The sequence below is a fragment of the Equus przewalskii genome, chromosome 6, assembly GCF_037783145.1.
Source record: "Equus przewalskii isolate Varuska chromosome 6, EquPr2, whole genome shotgun sequence".
Taxonomy (NCBI): domain Eukaryota; kingdom Metazoa; phylum Chordata; class Mammalia; order Perissodactyla; family Equidae; genus Equus; species Equus przewalskii.
The window spans coordinates 38,256,802-38,278,409 of NC_091836.1; the positions used below are offsets into that span (position 1 = coordinate 38,256,802).

At 35.6% G+C, this 21,608-nt stretch overlaps 1 protein-coding gene across 9 annotated transcripts in view; it reads right to left on the reverse strand.

Annotated features, from left to right (window-relative positions):
• The window catches only part of ARHGAP32 (Rho GTPase activating protein 32), a 318,750-nt gene that overhangs the window by 48,432 nt on the left and 248,710 nt on the right, over positions 1–21,608 (reverse strand). For 7 of the 9 annotated variants that reach the window (XM_070623424.1, XM_070623422.1, XM_070623423.1 and 4 more), the window contains one exon: positions 18,463–18,544. The exons of 1 other annotated variant lie outside the window; for it this stretch is intronic. In XM_070623424.1, coding sequence (XP_070479525.1) covers positions 18,463–18,544 — 82 coding nt within the window. Of the gene's footprint in view, positions 1–6,529; positions 6,931–18,462; positions 18,545–21,608 lie in introns of those variants that run through there. One more of the 9 variants, XM_008520896.2, reaches the window with a different exon arrangement.

The following is a 21,608-nucleotide window of genomic DNA, read 5'->3' on the forward strand; positions in this document are numbered from 1 at the left end:
GTAACCACCTAACAGGATTGTTGTATTAAATAAGTGTGCAAAGAATACAGATTTTATCCTTCCTTTATAATCCTTTTACTTCTCTTTGTCTAATTTCAGTGACCCTCCAATAAATGATTATCTTGTTCCTGACCTTAAACAGATTGTTTCTTATGTCTCACCATTAAGAATAAAATTTTCTTGAGGTTTTTACACAGAAACCTTAAATAGATTAAATTCCCTATTCCTAATTGCTAAGATATATCAAATGAACAAATGATTTCTCTACGTCTTTTAAGATGATCATTTAGTCTGCCTTGTTTAATTTTTAAACTTTGAATGTGGCAAACTAAATTTATAGCCACTTTTAAAAGTCTTGCTTCTATATGATGAGTCCCTTTTGCGCCTACTTCCCCTGTATCCTTTGCAAGGATGTAAATGAGTGCTAGAGACTTGGGCAAGCAGCAATTTAAAAGAACTAAAGCCTCAAGCCATGGTGAAGTTCCCTCTTTGAAAGTGTAATAAACAGAGGAATACTGTAGACATATTAGAAGTGATTTTCAGTAAAGGAACACAAATATAAAAGAACTCCCTAAGAGTGCCAGTGTAGACAAAGAATTCTAAGGACAGAAAAACTGTAATAGGTTGCTGATGCCTTCAATAGCAGCAAAGAAATATGACATAGATGTACATTTACAGTCTTAAGTAAATAGCCAAAGTGAACTGTGTTACTAAGTATTTTCAAGTTTATTAAGAGGTATATTGACAAGAGATGCAAAAATTATAACTTCTTTTTAGCAAGCATTGTCATATTTCCTGAAAGGATCTTTCGGCAACAGAGAAATAAAGCTTTTGAACAAGTTTAGTCAGCACTGATGCTGGGGAAAATGTGATGTAATTCTTATTTAGTTTCTAGCTTTGAGAATATCAATTAAACTAAACCAGTAAAGCTTTTATTTGAAAATAAATGGACTCAGAAATTAAGCTGTGATTCACTAGAGTAATAACTCTACAACATTTTAAAGAAAATTTTCTAGATAGTTGAGCAAGATTCTAATAGGAGACTAAAACATTAATTAAACTGAACTAAAAACATTTTTTCTAGTAACTCAAATATAGAACCTCTGCAACTTTTCCTTTTTCATAGTATAAAAGAGCTTTGCTATAAATACCACTTTAGGATGAATAACGACGTAAAGGAAGTTCTTTAAGTCAATATCTGAAAATACACATGAATAATTTTGATAATATGCTTTTTGGTCTTACAAAAAATCCAAATCAGAGTGAAGAAGTTTCTTGCAAACCAAACTCAAAGTTTTTATTTGAAGGAGTAAGGACATGCCTAAGAAATTCTTTACTGACTATATTTTTATCTCTGTAAATCTTCTGTTAGATCTGCCCTCTCTCTGGTTCCGCCCACTGGCCTGTTCCCAATCCTACAAAGGTATTAGGAAGAAAAAGAAAAATTGAATCCTAAACCAGTTATCCAACAAAAAGTGATGGAAAATCTAGAAACCACAGTACTCTCCTAACAATAATTAGCGCACAGCTAGCATTACTGAGGGCTTATGTGGGTCAGGGCTTCACATGTGCTAGCAGCTGAAACTCGGTCTGTGTCAGCATCATACTCTACATGACTTCAACTCACAATATAAGCCGGTATCTGATGACTAGAATTTTCTCCTTAACAGTCTATGTCAGAAGAACAAGTATATTAAATAAAATCTAACTCATTTCTCATTACGTTATGTAATGACTTTTACATGTAATAAGAGCTATCAGAATAATGACATTTTATACCTTCCTCTCTTCTATGTATCCAGCTCTAATTATCAAGACCTAACACATTTCAATTCCTTTTCTTTAGTTTATTTGCTGCTATCCTATAATATCTAAATATATAGTTTTTGAATGCAGTAAAAATATTCAGTAAGCATAAAATGTCAGCAATTCTATTTGAAGATTTAGAAATACCACTTGAACCAATGGCTGGTAATTGAAAGCTTGTATGCCTTTCCAATAATAAAACAGTCCAAAGAAGGTCATCCATCCAATCATGCTTATTACTGACCAGGCACGAGCAAGTGAAAACAGACTGGACCAAGGATGTGGAGATAACGGCTTCAGTCCTGATGCTGCCAATAACTTGCTTTAAGATTTTAGACAAGGTAATTAACCAGTTTAAATCTTGGCTTAATAATATGAAAAATGAGAAGTTTAATCATGCCATTTATGAATTTTAGATTTCAGTGAAAATACCTGAGAAATCATGAAATACTCTAAGGAAGGACAGAGTTGGAACAGCATACAAAGCTCTAAAGTCTGTGAAAAATGTCTTTGCTTTAGGAAAAGTTATCAGGAGGAAAAAAGGACATCATATAAAACTTCACTGGAAAGCCGTGTTAAAAAAATAAATTAGGCTTTCTAAATGATCTCAGAAAAGGCTGGTATAAAAATTTAAGATAGAAAGACCATTGTTCAAGTTATCATTTTATGTACAGTATATTAGCCTTAGCACTTTTTAAGGTAAATTAATTGCAATTAAATTAATCATTTTATTTATTTTTCTCCATGAAAATATAGACTAGTAATAAGGAATACTTATATAACTAACTTACACAACCTGCTTATAAATATTGCCAAGAGTTGATGCATAACTGTACTGTCTTTAATTGTTAAAGACATTCACAGTTGTTGATCATGCCATATGATATACTCTTGTTTATTTCTTTGATTTATTTGCTAACAAGTCCTTGGTGAACAGTACAATGGCCATTTATAATACTGTTTTTACTACAAAATGCCATATACTTTGGAAAGATTAATGTTTTTAACTTTTTATTGAGATTATGACAGTTTACAACCTTGTGAAATTTCAGTTGTACATTATTGTCTGTCAGTCATATTGTAGGTGCACCCCTTCACCCTTTGTGCCCACCCCCACCCCACCCTTCCCCTGGTAGCCACTAATCTGTTCTCTTTGTCCTCATGTTTAACTTCCACATATGAGTGGAGTCACACAGAGATTGTCTTTCTCTATCTGGCTTATTTCACTTAACGTAATTCCCTCAAGGTCCATCGATGTTGTTGTGAATGGGACAATTTTATCCTTTTTTATGGCTGAGTAGCATTAGAAAGATTAATTTTTGAACTATGTTTCAGGAACTCACTGTAATAAGAGAAAAGAAGGTAAATATTGTCTACAGGTTCTGAACTTCTGAAAACTTATACTCTACCAGGTTGATACTCAAAACGCAAAATCCTCACTGTCTCTCTAGGAACTACTGAGTTTACTTCTAATTTTTCAAGCAGGAATACACCAGTGTCAGGCTTGGATCTCATTCCCCTTTCCTCCAAAGCAGATGCCCAAGAAAATTTTTAGATAAATTTGAGTATTAAATCTTACTAACTGTTGAAGCTACTGTGGAACAAGAAACAGAAGCATTTTGATCAATATAGCATAAACATTTTGGAAGTGAGAAAAAAAACATAGTTCTCTAACTGATGTATGTAACAGCTGCAAGGGACTACCACAGAGAAAATATCTGGGACTAGCCCAGGGATGACGTTCTGGAATGCAGACGAGTGTAACAGTTTTGATATTTGTACATTCCAACCTCAAAGGGAGGAAACCAGGTATTTGAGAAATGTCATGTACATGCAATGCTAAATTAAAAACAGCACTGACAGTAATGGCTCTTGATTGAAAAACTGAAAAGCTACTAACAGTTACATAAGTCAAATAGGTTTTCACTTACTTATGAGAGAGAAGAGGAGGCATTTCAAAGGGCATTACTGACTGAAACGCAAATGGATGACACTAGGGATCTAGAAAATAAATCTGTAGTAAGTTTTAGAGAAGAACCTTTCAGACACAGAAGAGAGAACAATTCCCTTGGAAAAAGAGAAGTAGAAAACAGACCATAAACTGCTTCTTCAGAATATCCAGCACAACCCTTATGTGGAATGGCATGCCTGTGGTTAACTAAAATATTTGGCTATTTAACTAAAAAGGTATCTCTTTTTCAGGGTTAAGAATGAAACCAAAGCAACATCATGCTAGTGCTCTTCCAGTTGCAGCAGAGAAAGGGCATGAAGTATTACATCTCTAAAAATCAAAGCTCCTGTGGGAAAATGGTCATCAGGTTAAAACAACACATTTATTATTTACATTATACATTACATTATACATTTACTCTTCCAGGAGCTACAAATTTCAGTAATAAACATCAAAGAAGGTTCAAATTTAGCTTATGTGATTTTAAGGTGATATAAATAAGCCATACAATTTTCTTGCTAAAATTGATACTGATTTTTATTTAAAAACTTAAATTACAAATTAAAACAATAAATGTGATTAACCGGTTTTGTTCCTCAACTCTGTACAAAAAAAGTAAAAAGAATGTTTTTAACTTCGTGACTTTACCATCTCAGTTATTATATAAAAGAATGTGACTAATTTCATTTCTAAATACAGAACAAAAAGATTTGCATTTTAGCAGAGGAGAGTAGGCAGAAACATGAGCTGGATTTAAATTTCTGACAGTAAAGGATTCTGACACTAGGATGGGACACAGTATATGGGCCAAAGAAGCATGGCTGCATAGGATTTTAAAACAATATGGGCTCTACTTTTCCAGGATGAACCAGTGCTATTTGATATGAAGCTTAAAAACTAGTACTATTTCAGAAGGACATTTACTTACATATTCTCTCATAAAAATTAAAGTATAATAACTACATATTCTTAGGAATTCAGTAACATCAAAGGTAAGAAGACTATCAAAAATACTTCATACAGTTATAGAAATCTAAATATTTAGACCTTTAAAGCTTAATAGTGTAAAAACTCTATCTTCCTGGAATTATTTTTTCGTTTTTGATTAGTTTAAAATGTAATCTTATTCACTTTGATGTCATATAATCTTCTTCACTTTATTAAGCTATGAAGTTTGGTGTGGAACAGTGATATAGGTGTTATAGGTGGTTTTTGTGGGTTGGTTTTTTTTTTCTTTTCCTTTCTTTGCAGGACCTACAGGGCAAAGGTTCTATATTTGGAGAGCACAGCACTGATGAGGACTCTATTTAAAGGGAAAAGTCTTAGAAGCCTACCCTACAAAAAGACCCGACCTTTAGCACAGGGAGTAAGAACATGGAATCAGATAGACCTGAGGGTTTGAATCCACTCTCTAATCACTTCTCTGTTTGCAAAATCTTGAGCAAATTACCTATTTAGGTCTCAATTCCCTCAAACACACAAGGAGAGTAACAATAATAACACCTGTCTCTCAGGTTTACTATGATGCTTACATGACATTACATATGCCAAGCACTTAACTCAGTTATTGTCCATAAACAGGAGCTATTTTTACTACTGTAATTTCTCTTTACCTTATGTCTGAAAACTTTCAGAATCATCAACGGTCCAGGGCTAACTAGAACCTGAGTCAGCTTTCCAAACTAGGGTTAAGCGAATCTGTTTGTATCTCCTAAACTCAGGGCTGAGATCGCTCAGGAAGGGTGCACACAAACATGGGATCCCTTTCTACTTCTTCCTCCTCTGAGTGTCTTAAACGTAAACTTAATGTAAGAAACTTCAGAACTCTGCTCTCTTCTACTGAATACCATACAGTACTACACAATACTTTAAAAAAGAGAAGTTATGGTCTCAAACTATTATCATATGAGCAACAGATGTTTTCTAAAAAATTGACAATGAAAAAGAGCTCTAAATTCTGAAATTCCTCATTTATAAATGGTTTTGAAAATCAAAATATTGATATCGATTAAACAGTAGTAGAACATTCCTGAAAAGAAAAACATTCAACTTCTTAACAGGGCTGATCTATGTTTCAGAGAAAATTCTGGTCTCCATGTTATCTTAATGAAAAGCATTTATCACCAAGGTCTTAAAGAAGCACCATAGAAATATACCCTAGTGGTAAAAAATCTCTGAAAAAGGAAAAGCAGTTAATATAAATATTTTATGGAGATGGTTACTCTAATGCCAATGAGTAAAACAACACAGAATACTTGAAGGTAAAGGGCAGAAGAGTTACCTCCTTATGCTCATTTGAATGGCCTCTTGATACAGTCTACCAAATTGTTTTTCATAAATCAACGCTGCCTATTTTCCACTAGCCAATAATTGAAATATTATTAACCCACTAGGAAAAAATTTTAAAAATATGATATGAACTGGTTGCTTATGAAAGAAAGGTATGTTCTTTTAATCATGAAAACTTTTGTACTTTAAGGTCTAGAAAACATAAAGAAATAAACTGATTTGAAATAGACAATTAGGTATTTCCTAAAACTGACAAGAAAGTAATACCTATGTGGTACAATCTACTTCAAAAGATGATCCTCTCTCTACAAATATGAGAAATATGAAAGCTCAATTATTCAATTTCCGGATATTAAATAATTAACCATTCAGCTAAAAGCAACCAAGGAAACGTGCCTAAATATAACGTAAAAATAGTCTCAGTGAAATATTCTGAATGTTGTTGGAGTCAAACATTTGAATAATTGATTGAGATTTCCTTACCTCTTGCTGTGGCACAGGTTTTAAAATCAATACTTAAAATTATTCCAAATGTCTATATTTAGCAGTAGATTCAACAGGAGACAACAGCTCTGCATTCCACACGGAAGCGCACAGAAAGAGTCCCCGTCACACAGGCTCAGGCCTCGCCCACCACCGGGGAACTTCAAGTCAAACCTCGCCACACTCTTGGGTCCCAGCTCTGCTTCAGGCCCCTCTTTCAGCCGAGGTTTTGTGGCCGGTTTTTGGTCCCAAAATCAAGCTGAGCCGGTTTCTGTGTGCATGCAGGAGCTCTGAAAGCTCTCGCCTTCAGGAGCTTAATCCTGCTCTCTCGGCAGTCCCACTCTGCAGCACCACAAACACGCCCCAGCCAAACCCACACTTGCAGAACAGGCTTCACCAGCATAGCTCCACCCACCAACTTCACAGGTGAGCATTTCCTGATCAGAAAACACCAGTACGAAATTAGCATTTAATTATGTCTTTAATCTTTTAAAAAGTTACTTACTATTCGGTTGTTAATATTTGCTATCTAGATGGGAGGCAGTGTATCCAATGAAAAGATGGGACTTAAGGCCCAAATAAAATAAGAAAAGTAACTGATCAAGCAGGAAGTATTGCCAGTAAAGGCTGAATCATTAAGCTAGCAGCAACAGGCTAAGAAAACATACCTTTTAATATCTTTGCTGATACTGAGCTGTGATTGTTACTCTACCAACATGTAAAAATAAAAAAGTATCAATTTATACTGCATCTATGTGAAAAACTCTGAGACAATAATCTAGTAAGCATCTATGAGAGGAAAAAAATTCTTTTAAATTTTTTCAGAATTGAAAATCCAGAATTAAACAATTTCCCCTGAGTATGACCTCCTCCTTTACACACTGTCCAAGGGTTAGATATGAACTCTATTTACATGAATATTAAAGAGATTCAATATTTATACTAAAAAACAGTACCGCACTGTGTTAATCCAATCAGAATTATTTGAAGAAATAAATTAATTGGAAGAGATTAAAAAGTTACTGTGTGCCAGCCATGATTCTAAGTACTTTGCAGATATTCTTCATTATAATCCTATGAAGTTGATTCTTGATTCTAAATTATCCCATCTTAGAGATGAGGAAACCAAGTCAGAGGGGTGAAGCAGTTGTCAAGGTCACACAAGTAGGAACTGTCGGATTCAAGATACCAAGGAGTATTTATCATAAAAAAAATCTGCTACTGATTAACTTTATTCTTTCTGTCCTCTCTGAACTTGGCTCTGAATATAAAATCGTTGATAAATAGTAAGCCACAATAAGAAAAACAATGAACTGATGTGATTTCAAAATATGAAAGACCATAGAGAACCCCAATCTGTGGCAGGAACAAAACATGTTAATTTCTACCAGTGGAAGAATAGCTGTGGATTTATGGATTTTGCTGAATAGGAAATGAGGCTCTTAAAGTTTATTTCTAATGAAGAAGGCAAAGCTACCTTTCTTTTTTTTAAATTTAAACTAAAAACACCCCTCCTCCCACCCTTTCCCTGGTTAGTACTAAACACAGCAAGGGAGGACAAAGGGAAGAGAGAGGAAAGAACAAGAGAAAGAAGCGGGGGGGGAAGAAGTCCATGCTGTAGAAAAAGCTATTCTGGGAACAGTTAGTACAACTCATAAGCCCCTCACATTACTTAACATTTAAGCACGGATAGGAATAGTCTCAACTGAGATTAGACTAAGAGATTACAATTATTTCAAAATAAAAAGTTAAAAAAACATGGCTGACAGAAAAGCATTATGCTTTGTCTTCTGACTGCTTATGGCACAGGAGAGGTCATTTTTCTCTCGTATTTCACAAAATGTTTGGAGGCTGTCCTGTGAAGGACTGAGATGTATTTGTACGAGTGGTAGGAGCAACAAGAGAATTCACTGGAAAGGCAATGGCTACATTCCAGTCGTTCTATTATAAAAACTACCTAACTATTCAAACCCTTCACACAGTATGTCTCCAAATTCTGCCAGCTTCACGGCCAAAAATATATCCCGAGTCAGATCACCTCTCACCACTTTTCCAGCAACTATCCTGGTCCAGGCCACCATCATCTCTTGCCAGGCCCATTCCAAAAGCCACTGCCAGTCTCTCTTCTTCCACCATGTCCTCTCCTAGCCTTAAAACAGCAACCAAAGTGATCCTGCAGATCAAACAACTCTACCCAAAACCTTCTAATGCTTCCCATTCATTTTAAATGAAAGCCAAAATCCGCACAGCGGCACCCAGTTCCCAGAGAATCTGATCCCCTTTCACCTCTAGACCTCATCTCATGTCTTCATTCATGCTCTAGCCAAACTGGCCTTCCTGCTGATCCTTTCATGAGCCACAGAGATATTCAGCTCAGTTCCTTATACTTGTAGTTCCCTCTCTGGAAAGCTCTCCCCCCAGGGATGTACCTATCTCCCCTCCTCATCTCCTTCAGGTCTCTGCTCAAAAGTAACCTTCTGATGAGCCCTTCCCTGACCACTCTACCCTCTTTTGAAATTACAATCCAACAAGAAGGACATCCCAACACTTCCTAAGGCCTGTACCCTGCTTCTAGGTTTTTTTTGTCTCAAAAGCACTTATCATACTATACCTTCTACATTTGTTTACCTTTTTTACCTCCCTCTCATCACACTTGAATACAAACAGCAAAACGACAATATTTCTGTCTGTTGTGTTCACTGTTCTAGCCCTAGTAGTTAGTATGCACTCAATTAATTTCTTTTCTTTTCTTCTCTTTTTTTTTTTGAGGAAGATTAGCCCTGAGCTTTTTGCTGAGGAAGACTGGCCCTGAGCTAACATTGTGCCCATCTTCCTCTGCTTTATATGTGGGATGCCTACCACAGCATGGCTTGCCAAGAGGTGCCATGTCCGTACTGGGGATCTGAACCAGCAAACCCCGGGCTGCTGAGAAGCGGAACGTGTGAACTTAACCATTGCGCCACTGGGACAGGTCCAACACTAAATTAATTTCTGATCAATGAACACTGAAAGTGACCCAAAATGGAAAAGTTGCTTTACTTAGGGCAAGGAGAAGACTGATTAGGGGCCTACCTGTAGTACTGGCTACAGGGCATATGAGAATTTAGGAAATATTTTTGATAACTATAGTGGAAATTATTCACGTTTATAATTATCAATCAACTGTTTTAGGGCAAACGTTACGTATAAAGGATGCAAATTAGTATAAAATAGAATATCTGCCCACAAGCAAAACAATCTATGTGGGGAAAAAAGACACACACAAAAATGAAGTATCAAATTCAAAATAAGATAACTCACTGCCATACACTATTTCCAAACGAGTGACACAAACAATAGCTACTAGGCTGAAATGCAGTCCTGTTATTCACAGTCTTAGGACCAGTATGGTGCAATTATCGGGGGGTTTATTAGAAAAGCAGACCATCAGGCCCCACCCTAGGCCTACTGAATCCTGATCTATAGTTTTTAATGAGATTAGGCCAACTGAATGCACATTCAAGTTTGCAGTGGCCTAAGGAGTCTTTGTAAAGGACACAGTAAGCCACTTCCAGCAGGAGAAAGATCACAGGCAAGGGAAGTGGGGAAACCCAACGTATAGTGAGAGCAAACGAAGGAAACGTTTTACCGACGCTGAATATAGATACGAAAAAGCAAAAAATAAGTTACAAAGATAAGTTAGTTCCAGTATTTATGGAGCACCTTCAATTCTAGGCTAAAGATTTTGTATATAATTCTGGCACAGAGGGAAATCACCGAAGTTAAACAAAAGTTGTATTCTGAAAATTTATTTTAGTAGTAAGTATTAGGATACAGCAAACATGTATTAATTGTGCATCCACTGTACATATATCCTGTGGGGCAGATAAAGATGAATGATACATACTCATCACTTGTGAGGAGACTGATTTACGTGAGCAAGTGAAACAGCTGCGACTAGATCTGACAGGGGTAAAGAGGAGAGGGCTAGAGAGAGACGGTCAGGGAGGCTTTCACAGACGAAGCAGATGACAGCCTGAGTCCTGAAATACAAGGAGGTGCCCCTGGACAAAACAGAGAGGAGGGCACTTCAGCCTGTAGGAACAGGAGAAGCAGAGGGAAAGCTACGAAACCACATGATGTGTTCAGAGAAGAGAGAAGGAGAGCCCAGTAGAGAGCACAAGGAGAAAAACCAGGAGAATGGAAAAGGAGGATGCTGGAAATGCCATAATAAAACAGAGTCTGCAGTCATGTTTTATACACAATGAGGAAAGATTGAAAGATACTTCTTGAATTAATTAGAGACATTAGAGAGGATGCCAGCTGAAACACAATTTGCAAATTTAGCAGGTTCCCATAAGCACGTCTCATCACTTGCTGTTTAACCCATCTTTCGCCCTCCCTTCTGTTCTGTTTACATAGGCCTTGTGGAAATCCAAACACACTTTTATTTACTCCTGTTATAATAAAAGTAAAAGACATTAAATAAATATTTGTTTTGAGAGAGAGAACAATAAACTTTATTCACTGTTCCTTGGTGGGAAGAATTCTGGGTCTTGAGTTAATTAATCACAAATGAGTTAATCTATGTAAAGTACTTGGTACACTGCCTGACACACAGTAAGGACCACATAACTGTTGGCTATGAGTACTCTTAGACATCAGAAGATTTCTAGAATTCCAAGTTGTGAAACCTCAGGCAAGTCGTTTAACATTTCTGAGTCTCAGGTGCTCCATTTGTTACAAAAGGGGTGTTGTCAGGGGACAGAAATACAGTCCCTATCCCCAATACCTCACAGGGTTCTATTGAGAGCCAAACTCCAACTTAAATAATGGAAATACAAGAATTCCTAAAGCACATTACAAGTACGTATTCTAACTGTTTTGCCTTGATTCAGAGTGAGAAAATATTGTCTTGATCTACCCCTTGTGATGTATTCAGAGAGAAAACTTCTCTAGGCATTCTAGTATTTTAGTATTCCTTTGAATCTTATATCAATGATTTCTAAGGCACTGATTTTAACATCTAATTCTTAAAGTATCAGCCTCCAGAATATAAGCAAACATATGTTCAATGGGAAGAATATTCAATACAACATTCCACACAGGATAAGTAAAAACCTGGAACTATTTTATTTGCTACAGAATGTCTGGTCACTTCATACCAAAGTGACATGTAAAGAAAGACAGTTACAGGGGCTGGCCCTGTGGTTAAGTTCTCACACTCTGCTTCAGCAGCCCAGGGTTCGGATCCTGGGCGCGGACATGGCACCACCCATCAGGCCACACTGAGGTGGCATCCCACACGCCTCAACTAGAAGGACCCACAACTAAAAATATACAACTATGTATGGAGAGGATTTGGGGAGAAAAAAGCAAGGGAAAAAAAAAGAAGATTGGCAACAGTTGTTAGCTCATGTGCCAATCTTTAAAAAAAGGAAAAAGAAAGAAAGAAGGACAGTTACAGAAGAGCAAAGTGCTGGAAACTCAAAAAAAGAAAACAGAAACAATCCAGAAGCAAATAAATGAAAATAAATGATAAAAACCTAAAATTAGGCCAAATTGCAAGAAAAACAACAAAAAAAGCAAGATACTAGAGGATCAGCTTCCTAAAAGAACACTACAAAGAATTTTTTTATTTCAAAAGTATGGTACAAATTCAGGCTAATCTGTTACCTTATAAACTACTTCTTAAGTTAATATAAGGATTTCATCAACGTTACATCTAATTACTAAGTCTTCCTGCAAAATGAAAGCCTCAGCTACTTCTATGTCTGTTAACCAAAAGTCATCTACCATCAAAAAGAAGACAAAAATTTATGACACAAACTCTACTCCAGTGACCATCCAAAGAGGCTCCCCCACCACGGTCCCATGAAAAGTCCTGTAATTGATTTGTTTCAGTGGTATACTGTGACATACTGACACACAGATTTGTACTAACAAATAACGTATTAAATAAGTATCTACCTAAACTGAATAGATGTAATCTCTGACACCCTTGAATGTAAATGACATAACATAGTAGATAAACATAAATCAATAAATAATAACAGCTGACATTTATTAGGAATCCAGGGGCTTTAAATGCCTTATGCCTAATCTTCAAGAGAATCTTGCCTTACTTTTTAGATAAGGAAATGAAAAATCAGAGAAGCCAAATGATGTGCACAGACAGTAAATAAGGCATACGGATTAAAACCCAAGGCTGAAGTGAATGCTCTCATTTCTTTAACTGTGCTGCTTTTCACACAGGTATATAAATCAAATAAAATATCTGCATTAAATCTCTTGCCACAAAATATCTATTTTATTGGGGTGGTTGCATTCTTCTACAAGTTTTTACTGTTTTATCTTTCACATACGGATCTATAATTTTCCTGGAAAGGATTTTGTGTATGGTGTTAAACAAGGATGAGATATACATATATGTATTTTTCCAGGTCACCTAGGAGCATTTCTTTAAATGACTGTCCTTTTGACAATGCTCTTCAGTGCCACCTTTGTCATAAATCAAGTATCTATATAAACAGATTGTTTCTGGACTCTATTCTGTTTCACTGATTTGTCTATCCTTGCATCAATACCAGTATCTTAATTAGTGAAGCTTTAACAATAAATCTTGGTATCTATATACTAAGTTTCCTATTTTATTTGTCCTTCAAAATTGTCTTGGGTATTTCTGGCTCTGCATTTCCATACAAATTTTATAATCAGTTGCAAATTTCCATAAAAATCCCAATTCAAAGCTTGGGGCATTTATCAGCAACTCTGCCCTATCAGGTTCTGAACTGCAACTGCTGTTCCCCTGGCACTGTGACTTTCTCTACTCCACCAGCAGATCCCCTAGAGGAATAACGTCTCCATATACCGAGGTCACTTTTCTGGATTTCCTTCTTCTGCTCAATCTTAGCTGTCACTATTTACTGCCTTATTAACTCTTCAGTGCTCTAAAGATATATTTTTATACTTCTGTCCAAATTTTCTAATTTGTTCTCAGGGGGAAGGTATTTAAATTCCTTAGTCCCTCATTTTTATAAGTTCATGCCTCCCTCTCCCTTCCTCCCCCCACCCCTTTCTTTCCTTCTTCAGGAAAAGATGGATAACTCGGGAAGATGGGGAATTCCATCATGGAAATTATAAAAAAGACCAAATGTTGATCGTAGAAATGAAATAAATGATTTGAGAACTGAAGAATTTATTAGAAGGACATAAGAGAGGCCTATCCAGAGGGAAGGACCAGTGAACTTTAAGATAGGCCAATAGAAAGTATCCAAACTGAAAGGAGAGGACGTGTAAGACAATATCAAAGAGTATAACTGAGGTGTAAAGGAAAGGAGGGAGAGAGAACTGCATAAGAGAAATATTTGGAGAGATAATAGCAGAGAACATTTAACAAACTTGAAGAAAGACAGCAATAAACAGATCCAGCTGCTTAATAAACTCCAAGCAGAATAAACACAAAGAAAACCACATGTGCTTTCCCTTCCTCTTCCTCCCACCTCAATCTCATCTTCTCCCATCAAACCATAATCTGTGGTGATTGAACTAAACACCAATTTCTTATGGACAAGTTTCTACCTTTCTTCCTCTTCTTTTCTCTCTCTTTCTCTCTCTCTCACACGCACACACACACACAGACACCTCTTCTTTTCCGTAAGGCACCATGGATACCTGCTATCTTGGTCAGGACATAGTGACTCATTAATTTTATTTTCATATACACAAATAATTCAACACAGTGAGAACATTAAGAAGAGTTCCAAAGGGAAAATTTTTCCTATTGCTCTTGTTGTGTAACACCATAGGGAGCTTTAAATTTCAGTCTCAAACTATAGCTGCATCTTTCCGATTTGGCATCTAACAGTGACAGATGGCAATGTTAAAAATAAATAGAACATTCAAGTTGTTTATACTGTAGGCAAAGACAATTTTAAAGTGTGAAACAAACCTGAGGCGGAAAGAATTCTCATCATCCTTTTCAAAATGTATTAAGAATACACATTCTAATACGCCAACTCTGCAATGCAGCTCCCAAAAGATAACATTTTAACTTTTGAAGGTGTGCTGTCATTCTACGCCATTACTGCTTTAGAATTAACAATGCCATAGAGGTCTCTTTATAGAAATCTATTTTCCAGAACTATCAATAACTGATTAACTTTCTCAAGTTTTAAAAGTTTCTGGAGGTTATCACTATTAGAAATGTCACTTTCACATTCAAAATGTGAGAAAGTATTTGTTTGATACAGTTTAATACCAATATTAAGCTAATTTTTTAAAACTCAGTTTACAGAATATCTGAGGCAAAATTATCAAAGATGAGGCTTAATAACTAATAAACGTTAAGCTCATATAACAGAAATACATAAAAGTAATGCACAAGAAATCACACTAAGTTTTTTATATTGAATTTTAATAACTTCAAAATAGTGACTACAAAAACTCATGATCATCTCAATAGATGGATAAAAAGTATTTGACAAAATCCAACACCCTTTAGCAATAAAATCATTCAACAAACTAAGAATTGAAGGTACTGCCTCAATCTGATAAAAGGCACCTATGAAAACCCCACAGCTAACATCTTGCTTAATGGTGAATTACTAGATGCTTTCTCCTAAGATCAGGAACAAGACAAGGATGTCTCTTCTGGAAACTTCTATTCGGCATTGTATTAGAGGTTCTTGCCAGGGCAATTGGGCAAGGAAAAAAAAAATCCAGATTGGAAAGGAGAAGTAAAAATATCTGTTAACAGATGACATGATCTTGTATACAGAATTTCCCAACGAATCCACTAAAAACCCACTGAAACTAATAAACATTTCATCAAGGTTTCAGGATGCAACATTAACATACAAAAGTTAATTGTATTTCTATGCAATGCAATGAACAACAAGAAAAAGAATTTAAGAAAACAACTCCATTTACAAGAGTATCAAAAAGAAAAGAATAAATTTAAAAGAAATGCAAAACTTATACTCTGAAAACTACAGAATGCTGAATGAAATTAAAGAAGGTATAAATAAATGGAAAAACATGCTATTTTCATGGATTGGAAGACTTAATAAATATTAGTAAGATGGTAATACTTCCCAAATTGATATATAGATTCAATACAGCCTCTTTTAGAATCTCAGCTAACTTCTCTGCAGAAACTGACAAGCTGATTCTAAAATTCATATGGAATTGCAAAGGACCCAGAAAAGCCAAATCAATCCTGAAAAAGAAGTAGGAGGCTTCCCAACTGCAAAATTTACCACAAAGCAGTGGTGATCAACACAGGGTGGCACTGGCATAAAAACAGACATAAAAATCAATGGAATAGAACTGAAAGTCCAGAAATATAGTCATGTCTAAGGTCAAGTGATTGTCTATAAGGAAGTCAAGATAATTCAATGGGGAAGGATTAATCTTTTCACAAATAGTGCTGGGACAACTAGATATCCAATGGAGTTAAACTTCATACTATACACAAAAATTTAACTCAAAATGGATCATAAACTAAAATACAAGATATAAAACTATAAACTTCTTAGAAGAAAATAAAAGAGTAAAGCTTTGACCTTGCGTTAGGCAAAGCCTTCTTAGATAAGACACAAAAAGCATAAGCAACAAAAGAAAAGAATAAAGTGAACTTCATCAAAATTAAAAATTTTTATTGCTTCAATGGACACTATTAAGAAAGAGAAAGACAACCCACAGAATGTGAGAAAATATTTGCAAATCATATTACCTGAAAAAGAACTTGCACCTAGAATACATAAAGAACACCTACAGCTTGGTAATAAAAAGACAACCTAATTAAAAAAAGATCTGAATAGACATTTCTCCAAAGATAGACAAACAGGTAATAAGTACATAAAAAAGATGCTCAATATCATTGGTCATCAGGGAAACGCAAATCAAAATCACAAAGATATACCACTTCATACCCACTAAGATGTTAATAATCAAAAAAGCAGAAACAAGGATCTGGAGCAATTGGCCCTCTCACCTACTGCTGGTGGTATTGTAAAATGGTGCAGCTACTTTGTAAGCCGTCTGGTAGTTCCTCAAAAGGTTAAACAGAGAGTTGCTATTTGACTCAATAATTCTACTCCTAGATACATACTGAAGAGATGAAAACACATATCCACAAAAACTTGTACATGAATGTTCACAGCAGCATTATTCATAATAGCCAAAAATGGAAACAAACCAAAATGAGTGGATAAATAAGGTATATCCATATAGCGAAATATTATTTAGCTGTAAAAAAAATGAAGTACTGATGCATGGATGAACCTTGAAAATATTATGCTAAGTGAAACAAGCCAATCACAAAAGATGACATATTGTATGCTTTATGTGAAATGTCCAGAATAGGGAAATCTAGAGAGATGGAAAAGTAGATTAGTAGTTGCTCAGGGCTGGGGGGCCTAGAAGGGTTGGAGCAGGGTCTGCTAATGGGTATGGGATTTTAAGTTACTGATGCCATATTTTAAAAAAGGTAACAATCCTACAGTCATCACAACCACTAAAGAACGTTTACTGAGCAAGTACCCACTGATTAGTCTTTTTTAGTAAGTGTACCCAAAGAAGGGGGATTTAACAGAGGATAAAAATTCCTTGAAAAGAGGGGCTGGCCCCGTGGCCGAGTAGTTAAGTTCGCGCGCTCCACTGCAGACGGCCCGGTGTTTCGTTAGTTCGAATCCTGGGCGCGGACATGGCACTGCTCATCAAACCACGCTGGGGCGGCGTCCCACATGCCACAACTAGAAGGACCCACAACAAAGAATATGCAACTATGTACCGGGGACCTTTGGGGAGAAAAAGGAAAAAATAAAATCTTTAAAAAAAAAAAAAATTCCTTGAAAAGAGACTGAGAATCCTGGCTTAAGCAGAACTGCAGAGAACACTGTTCTGAAGTATTTTTCTCTACTCAACAATAAAAGCAGTCTGTCTGAAATTTAAAAATTCCTACGAGAAAAACTGGAACACTGACTCTCTAACCCTCTATGAAGAAATAAGCTTTGAAAGGGACTATTACCCTTTACTTTTACCTAAAAACTGTAAGCAAAGATGGTTTGATGTATGCTTTGGGGCAGAGGTGGGAAAATACTAAACAAAGAAAGAATACACTTTTTTTCCCTAATTCTTACACAGAAGTCCTAAGGTTAGAAAATACTTTAAAGAAAACAGCCCAAATAAATTCTGAGGCCCAGAAATGTTTTCTTTTTCTTTTATTGGGGGATTAGAGGGAAGGGCGGAGGGGATGTAATACAAACTAGGATAAATAAATTTAATTACTTCCTCTTCCCTCCAAAATCATTTAGTCTTTGTTTTTAGTTTCTTTTTAAAAATTTATATCACATTAAAAAGTTCCAGACGAGGTATTCTGTAGAATTTGTCCAGATTAAATGACCCCAATAAAACAAAAATTTCCATTTGCTAGATTCTTAACCCCTGTAACACTGTTTTACTTATTTGTAAAATACTCCACACATTTACACAGCACTGCAAATATACTATATAAGTAATAAGAAATGCTGTTTAAAATAGTTTTGATGCTCAGAGGCACTGATAAAATACACATTCCCATCATCTATTAATTTTCAACTAATCATACTATCTCCAGGTCACTTCTTTAAATCTGTTATATTCATTTATCATTTTATCCATTAATAAGCTATATTCCTACTATTTAATTGTAAAAACAAATAATGACAAAACTTAATGGAGCAAGTAGTTCTTTAAAATTGCCTAAAATTTTGAATGCATGCAAATCTTTGTGAAATGATCAGCAGAGAAATAAGAATATATTAAAAATCAAAACCACATAAAATTAAGAATGCATAACTATGTCAATAAATGCAAAGAAGAGCAAAACAAACTATGTGTTCGACTGAAAAGAAAACTTGTATCTTTAAGCAGTTGATAAAATAACCACACCAATGAAAAACTGTACTCACCTGGTTTTGGCACTGAGTTGGTCACTGACTGGGGAATTTTCTGATTAATTAACTCAACACAGTGTCCAGGGAAGAGCCCCACCTGAGGAAGAAAAGCAGCAAAGAGAGGATTCTACACCAAGAACAGACCAGCGTGTGAACACTGCCAATTCAATTCCAGTAATGTGCTCTATAGTCCCTCCCAAATGATTCTGTTATTCCAAGACTCTAAATAACAGATGATGCCAATTACACAAACAAATAATAAGACAATCTGTTGCTATGGTGTATAGAGTTATGTGTTTTATTTGTCCAAATATCTAAGCTTGCTTTTTGAGTTTTAGCTTTTAATTTCCCAAACTTTTTACACCAATTAAAATATTTAGTCTGATACCAAGCTATGCATGCAGTAGATATAATTTTTATCACTTAACTTACTTTGCTGAATTTCAATCTAGTTGTGTTGACATCCCCACTGCCAATTTTTATATTTATTATCTTCTCTATGATTTTTTAAAAATCAACACTAAGCCACATGCAAATTTTTTGTGAATTTTCTCTTCATTTTCCCACAGGTTTCGTGAAAAATAACAAAACTAAAAGAAATTGGTGAAACAACTGCTCATTTAAAATCCTCATATTTACTGTTGTTAAAGAGCTAGTAGCGTGTGGATAAGTAGGAAAGCAAGAAAGAAGAAAACAGCCAATCTCAGCAGTGGTGACAGACTCTAGCTTTGAAAAACACACCACTGTGACCTGGTAGCAGAATTGCTCATGGCATTAGGAAGAATCCTAAGAAGATGTGCTGGAAAATTCTGAACTCCAGATCACCCAGAGATACTGTGTAGCTAATGGAATAAATACAGAGATAAACAGCTTGGAAACAAAAGTAAAAAGGAAATCTTTACCAATATTTATAGATGTTTTCTTAGATAGGAATATAATCGAGCTGCCATGTAGCAGATGTTAAAGCAGAAACATGAAAACTACATCACTTTGTACATCCCTCTGTTGACAGACTCTGGGGAAGAATGGAATGGTCTTCCAAGAGTGTGATTCATCTTGAAGTTCTGAGCTGCACAATTCCATCTGTGTGGGATTATTTTCACATACTCATTTGCTGCATTCTTATTTCAATTTCTGGATCGATATTCTATGGTATTTCTCAAAAGTATGAAGATGTAACCAGTTATCATGAGCTGAAAAGGGGTTATTAAAAATTATCAGTTTTGTTTGGAAGATCTGAATTTGGGATTCTTAAAGTCCATATGCACTGCCTTGCAAAATGATACTTTAAGTATTTGTTTTATGGGTGAAATTCCATGCCATATTTTACTCAACGTCCTATTTTACTGAACAAATAGAAATTCTTCTAAGATTGGTTAGAGCCAGGTAAGAATCAACTTGAAAAGTCCTGCTCATTCTCTCTTACACAAATCAGTTCTTATGAGAGGGTATATGGTGTATTGGTTAACAGTGTGGCCTCAAGAGTAGAGCGCCTGGGTTCAATCCTAGGTCTGCCACATCCTAGATGAGGTTTGTAACCTAGCCTCTCTGTTTCCATTTCTTCTTCTAAACAAAATAATACTACCTAGCTCATAAAGGTTCTTATGAGAATTAAATGGATCAATATAAGCAAAATGCTTATGATAAGCACCGTAAAATGTTACCTATTATTATCCCAGTATGTTGGCTGCTAGAGACCTAGAGGGCTCCAGCTCCTCCATTACATGGATATGATGCCTACTACTTAGCATCTTTTGCACGTGTATACTTAAGTTTCCTCACTATCAAATATCATTCTTTCCATAAAGTTCTAATTCATCTCAATTTAAACATTTTCTGCAATTTGCTATAGAAAAAAAGACCAGGTTCTAAACTTGGCTCACCCATTTACTAGGCTTTATGATCTAGACAAAATTGCTTAACATCTGTCTCAGTTTCTTAAATTGTAAAAATGGGGATAACATTAGCAATTTCAATACTTCGTGTGAAAGCAGCCAGCCTAATTTCCAAACTTGAATATCTTTCAGCAGATAAGAACCAGTTTTCCGTCACTTCTTCACAAAGACTGAACAAAGCTTAACGAACCTCTTTGGGGAACTATATCATACATATTAGTTACATTTTCACCTTTTAAATTTGTCTCAATACATTAGGTTTAGGTAGATGGGAGAAATGCTCTTGCGTACTACGGCAAGGTCTATAGTAGGTTCATCTAATGCCTAACTCCAATTCCTGCTCACTTGTCTCCCTTTATTATAAAGTGTAATACTACTAAATGTTAGCTACACTAAATATTCAGTTTCCCCGACTCCTAGCATCCAGGTGTGGCCACAGCACACGGAAATGCAGCTCTACTGCTACCACTCAGTCTCTTCTGTCTGCTGTGAACGCCAGTTATCAAGATTGATCTGCAGTAGCCATATTCAACCTCAAAAGAAAGGCAAGGAGAATCTTAGAGACTTCTGCCTGACATCATTAAGCCACAGACTCAACAGTAGCAAGCAGTAACCTTCTCTGTCCACTTTTCTGTTTCTTGAAGGCAAAAGCACTCCTAACTGTTAAGGGGTCTTTTATTTAAGAGTTGATTCCATAAATTTGTGAAAGGCAAACAGATTCTATTTCTTGATTATACAATTTCCACAAAAAAATGAACCTGTGTTTTGTTGAAAATATACTCAAAATGTAACTAACTGTAAAAATATAGTTAATGCATATTTATACTTTTCTGATGCATACTTAATGTAATATTTACCAAATATAAACAATCCTGATAAACTCAAAATGTCAATTAAAAGTTACTGGAACTCTCAATATGATCTATGAACTATATCGTCCTGATTCATATATTATTTTTTTCTGCAGTGGCAGCAATTTCTAACGTTTTAATTTATATGGCTGGGAAGGGTGAGGGGAATTGGGTATATTGGCAGGGGTCAAAATGACATTCAACTCTAGGAAGAAGATGGAAGACAGAGAAAAGACCAGCATCTAGGGCCCTCAGGGGTAAAGGAGTAGGTAATAAAAACATAGTAACAGAAGGAAAAGAACAATGTAAAGATAAGGCTGGAACACTTAGGGATGGGCTTACAGGAAGAGAGAATCTTCAATTTGGTACTCTTCCCACAAGTCTTTGAGATAAACTGAGAAAAAGCCAAAGATGC